At 41.0% G+C, this 6,000-nt stretch overlaps 1 protein-coding gene across 2 annotated transcripts in view; it reads left to right on the forward strand.

The window, feature by feature from the left end:
* The window catches only part of MOS4 (modifier of snc1,4), a 61,753-nt gene extending 59,583 nt beyond the window's left edge, over positions 1-2,170 (forward strand). For both annotated transcript variants that reach the window (XM_086807805.1, XM_086807806.1), the window contains 3 exons: positions 1,519-1,588; positions 1,690-1,823; positions 2,012-2,170. In XM_086807805.1, coding sequence (XP_086663931.1) covers positions 1,519-1,588; positions 1,690-1,823; positions 2,012-2,048 — 241 coding nt within the window. In that variant the 3' untranslated portion in view covers positions 2,049-2,170. The remainder of the gene's footprint in view (positions 1-1,518; positions 1,589-1,689; positions 1,824-2,011) is intronic.
* Positions 2,171-6,000: the final 3,830 nt, after the last annotated feature.

The following is a 6,000-nucleotide window of genomic DNA, read 5'->3' on the forward strand; positions in this document are numbered from 1 at the left end:
CATGTAGATGGCACCAAGCGCATCGAGCTTCCCGACTCTACATTTTCCTACAGTGCTCCAGACATCTTTTTGGGCGATGTTCCTTGCTTGTGGTTTCCAAACCCTCCAGAGCAGCTGTCATCGCCTCATCCTTGTCGAGCTCACCAACCTGGGCCACAGCAACTGCCGTGGTCTTGGGGCCCAGGGGTCTCTATCATGTGGCTAAGGTTCTGACCTATCACTGAGAGAAGCTTGTGATGCTCCCGCAGAAGGCCTGGGAAGGAAATAGTCAGTTGAAAGCGGACTGCGGAGGCCAGTGGGTCGGAGTTGGGCATACAGCCATGGTGCCATATGGAAAAAAGTACACATTACATTGTGTACGGTGATGGGACTTGACTGCTGAGTTCTTCCCATGAGAGCGTATGTATCATTCAATCCAAATATATCCCTTGCCGAGGTACTGGATGTCGGTGATCTGACCTTGCTTACAGATTAACATGACTTGAGGTAGCATATAAAGTGGATTTGCAACCAAGGGTGAGGAATCATCTTGTGTTTCGGCGGGCAAGTAGACTGAAAGAGATTGGGGAATGGAAAAAATCTTGTTTTGGATTGTGAACTTGTTCGGCTAGAATATCTAACTCAGTATATTCTACACAAGCCAGAATGGGTTCTGGACATAGTTCATAACATTCGCGTTTGCTTCATGAAGCAAATGTTTGCAATGTACGCGTTTGAAACTCGTGTTTCATAAGTGCTTTAAAAAAAAAATGTTTTTCTAAAGTTTTACGTTTTTTGAAAGTTGCTACGTTTTTTTTAAATTGAAAATCGGTCCACGCTTTATCGCCTCACATTTTTCGAAGTGCGCCGACCTGCACGAGCCCCGAGGTCCGACTCCCGACTGTTAGCATGCTGCAGCCTGCAGCCTAGAAGTATTTTCGAAACCCTAACCACTTTGTTTTCTCCTGCTATTTCTGTACCTGCAGGCTACCACTTGGAAGTCGGGACTCGGGAAGCTGGGTCCCGTACTGTACATGAGGCTTGAGGCTTGACCCTTGGGTAAGCAATGAGCATTTATGTAACTTGTAAGTTGTAACTTTGTAAGTTTTTATAATGGAACTTGGAGAGCTTGAGTTTACAATGTATATTTGTATCTATTTATCTAAATCTCGTCCTTTCTATGAGGTATTATATTGGTCACGTATGTTGCTTGGCCCGGGCCTGAAACATACTCGAAACATTCCTACATACCCGAATGCGTATGCGTTTGCTAAACGTATGTTATGAACTATGGTTCTGGATTATTGTAAAAGAGTACTCAGGAACATGAATGTTCCAGAGTTTCTTATCAAGAGAAAGGATTGCACTAAAGAAGATAGTGGTTGGGAGATGTGGAGTCGCTCAGGACACAAATCCCTTGTATCTTTGTACTGTATTTGACTGCAGTACTTTACAGTGATACTTGATCTTTGAACTCCATTCTTCTCAGTGATATTTTGGTTAGCTCTAAAGATCCACGTGCTGGTGCTGGTGCTGTAGGTTGCAAGCTATGGTAAGGGATAACAACAAACAGATTGAGGAGCTGAATAGAGAGCGAAAGCTAAACCAGGTTAGGATCAGATTATTAAACTTGCTTTTAAATGTGGATAGATTGATACCTTGTATGCAGGAGTTTGTAGCATAATTAAACTCTCTGCTTTTGTCTTTCAGCAAGCTGCTGCTACAGAGCTCAATCGCCTTAGCTCTCAGTGGAAGGAGCTTTGTCAAAAGAACATTGATATTGAGAATGCATGTGCAAAGATTGAATTGGACATTATCAACCTGAAGAAAGAAGCTGAAGAAAAGTGTGCACTGTGACCTAGGCCTCTTCTTTTGTGATTTTAGTTTGGAAGCACTCACAACTTAGATTCAATTTGTTTTCTGCTTGGCTGCTGTCTAGTTTATGAAAGAAGGAAGTTTTATTTTACATGCATGAGTTATTTTGTGTCAGAAGTGCTGAATGTTGACTAACAAAAAATTTGTGGTTCTACAGAGGGGTGAATTGGTCTCCTGCAAAATCTCAATGGTGATATGCACAGAACTTCATGATATGATAGGATATATTTTGCTCATCTTTTGTAAACTTATTTATCACTATTGAATAGAAAACAGTCAATTAGTAAGTCTAATATAATCGTTCAGACAATTGCAACCCTTGTCTCGCAACATAATTCGTTTCTTCTTCTCCTCTCTCTCTCTCTCTCTCTCTCTCTCTCTCTCTCTCTCTGTCAAAATGACCAATGGTCTTGAATAGTCAGTTAAGGAACATTGTGGGTCCTTTCAAGAACTGCAGAATATGCCGACTGAGTAGGATCATGTATGTACAGTTGGTCATGAGGTGATGCTTGCCACACCATATTTAATGTCACATCTTTGCTACATCAGCTAAGTTGGACTCTCATGGTTGGGTTCCATATTTTAGGATTGCTTGGTGACATTTATGGTGGATTCTTTGCTAAGGTTTAATAAAGGGAAGCCCAAATAAAACAGGCCATTTACACTCGGTTAGTTGACAGGTAAGTGGTAGATAATATGGCTAGGATCTACACTTGCCCAAGTTTAATAATTGTTTGAAGTCTTCATTTTTCCCATGTTAAGGTGTCAAATTCTCAAAGTTCTTCCTGGGGATGCCTGTTTCATAGAGACAAAAAAATGCAGTTGGCAAGATGCCATACAATACACGCCTAGTGTGTGGAAGACAAGGTGCATAATGTGTAGATGGGAGGGGCTCCAAAGAACTTGGTATAAGAGAGCATACATGAGAAAACAACATAGGCAACAAAGAATGCATAGGTCCTGCATACATTGAATGGAAAGGATTAAGACAGGGATGCATTGAGCTTAGGATCTTAATGAAGCCAAACTTGGCACTGTGAATTCTGGAGAGTAGGGAGACTTTGGAGCAGAGACACCAAGCATGAGCTACAAGATTTGTGGAGGAGTTGGAAACCCGTGAGAGCACCTTTGTTGAATAATGTGAAGTGTTTTCCGAGAGAGAGAGAGAGAGATTTTTATTAATGTCTACAAAAGACATAAGGGTATATGAGACCAAAAGTGTTGCAATGTGTCCGTGAAGTGACTGAATCATAGGAAGAACATGAAAAACTCAACTATTGGCAGGATTTGTGAAGTTGTTGGAAACCAATGAGGGCGGACTTTTGCTGAGCCACTTCGAATAATTTGAAGCGTTCTCAAAACGTTTGGTTGTCATTAGAGAGAGAGAGGGAGAGAGTTAATATTAATGTACACAAGGATCTATGAGACCAAAAGTGGCATTTGTGAAGTTTTCAGAAACCAGTGTCTGTGAGCCACTTTGAATAATGTGTAGTGTTTTCCAAGAATGATTGATTGTAATGTGTGTGTGTGTGTGTGTGTGTGAGAGAGAGAGAGAGAGAGTTCTTTTCACGTCTACAGTAGATTCAAGGGTCTATGAGAACGAAAGTGCTACAATGTGTCTAGTAAGTGGCTGAGCGTAGGGAGACTCTGCGGCAGAGACACCAAGCCTACGCTACAAGATTTGTAAAGTTATTGGAAACCAGTGAGAGAGCACTTTTGTTGAGACACTTTTAATAATGTGAAGTGTTTTCCAAGAACGATTGGTTGCAAAGAGAGAGAGAGAGAGAGAGAGAGAGAGAGAGAGAGAGTTCTATGAACGTCTGGAAAAGACGCAACTCCAAAGACCCCAGGAGGGTTCAAGGTGCCTTCATAACCCTCGGCTTCACAAAATCCACACCATTTTTTTCAAGGGTGTTACATCAAATAGTATTAGTGGGAAGCCCATGCCACTGCTCTGCGACAGACTGCCCATCCTTGTACACTGCTGCCATGTGGCTAGAGGAGGAGAGGAGATTGTAGAGAGAGTTGCTGCTCTGCGGCACAGACTGCCTACCCCTGTACACTGCTCCCAAGTGGGTAGAGGAGGAGGAGAGGAGATATTGTAAGTGTGACACAGCATTGTTGTCCCGTACATTTTGTATCATGCAAAATAACCACGTCTTGCTCCAATTTTGAATCACACTCATGTCCCCTTTTCCTCGACCGTCAATTTCCCTCAAACTATGTGAGCCCTAAACCCTCTGTTTTGCATTTCTAGCCTCATTGCTTCTATGAGCGCCTTACTTTTTTATCTCTGCTCCATAGCGTTTCAGGTATACTGTGTATACACTAAGTTGTGGTTGGAAAACAAGGTATTGGCACCATAGGTTCATAAGCTGGATTGTTGGTTGGAACACACCCTCCTGGAGTTTGGAACCCTTTTTCCCATGCCTTGGACAACTGGACAATCTTGTAAGAAGTTGTCTTCTGTGTAGATGCGTACACAATCTCGTTTTTGCAGGTCTGCCTAAGAGTTTGTAGAGGCATATGGCCTAAGCAGGGTGGGGATTACATTTCAGAGAAGGATTGGCAATCTGTTTTTCAATTGCTCTAAGTCGAGCTTCAGACATGGGGTTAAATCTTACCATGCGAGGAGCTTGGGCAACTAATGCTCCCGGCTTACCAAGAAGCCTCTAAGAAATATGAGATCGGTATGAGATCGGTCAGGTCTTTTCAAAAGGCTTTGCTTTGGAGAGGTGCAAGGCAGCTCAGGAGACATCAGACAAGATAGCACACACGATCGATTACTGCAATTTACTTTTAGCAATATACAAGTGATTACTGCTATATGGCACTTAATACTACTGTAAAGCTCCCAATATTGCTATATAGAAGTATTAAGAATTGCATTGCAATGTTTCTTTACTTCTATTTAGCAATTAAAACTACTATATAGCTGTATTAGGTGCTACGTATGAATATCAGATCTATGTTCGAGTCTTAGAACGAGCATGCTCGCTTTTGACCTCGGCTTGAAAAACAAAAAATAACAGTGTGACAGCCTTGATAGAAGTTTTGAGTGCTGTATAGCGATCAGATCATTGCACTATAGCAATATTAATTAAGTGATGAATATCATATCTCTGTTAGAGTCTTAGAACGAGCATGCTTGCTTCTGATCCCGGCTTGAAAAACAAAAAATAACAGTGTGATTTACTTCTATGTAGCACTTGATATTGCTAGTAGCACTCAATACTGCTTAATAGTATTATTAAAAGTTGCGCAGCAATGTAGTATTATTGTTATGTAACAAATCATTAGTGCTATATAGCAGTGTAAGGTGATTCCTAGCAATGGTCATGATACAAAGACTGCAACTCTTAATCTTAATGGTGCAACCTTATGAACATTATATTTTTAAGTGCGTTTCTCTTTTTACAAAACTTAGCCGACAGTAGTTTTTTATTGATCCAGTTTACTATGCCTCCAAAGAAGGAAAGGCTTCCATACCGAAGCAGGCAACGAAAGGGGCATAACGGGGCTAGAGGGGGGCTCTCTGCAGCAGCAGCTGTGTCTAATGCGGCAGCCCATGAAAGTATGTCTATAAACAAGGAGGCTACAGAGAAAACCATAGGTCAACTGTCTTCCAAAGCCAGTACCTTTATAGATGATGATGTTTCTTGTCGATATATTGATGTGTATTAGTTATGCATCCCTTAATCTATTTATTTTGGAGCATGTTTTAAATACTTGAAATGTTCAGATGGGCCTTATTTTATATCTATTGCAACTCTAGCTAACTCAAAACTGGTTGTAGATAGAAGGAGCTGTAGCCCAATATGAGCAACATAGCACAAGCTTTAAGTGTAACTATAGCTACACAAATGGTCTATGCTATATAAGCACACATATTCGGCCACACTAAGCTTTAAGTGTAACTATAGCTACACAAATGGTCTATGCTATATAAGCACACATATTCGGCCACACTAAGCAAATACTTTGTGCTATATAGCATACATATTATTGTAATAAAGCACACTCTGTGTGCTATATAGGAATCTCAACTATATAGCACACATTCTACTATGTGTGCTTTATACCACAAAGTACCTGTGTTTTATACCACAGAGTACTTGTGTTATTATGACATATAGTTTTTGCAAT

This window comes from Cibotium barometz, chromosome 13, assembly GCF_041138505.1.
Source record: "Cibotium barometz isolate CiBa-2024 chromosome 13, ASM4113850v1, whole genome shotgun sequence".
In the NCBI taxonomy this organism is placed as follows: Eukaryota; Viridiplantae; Streptophyta; class Polypodiopsida; order Cyatheales; family Cibotiaceae; genus Cibotium; species Cibotium barometz.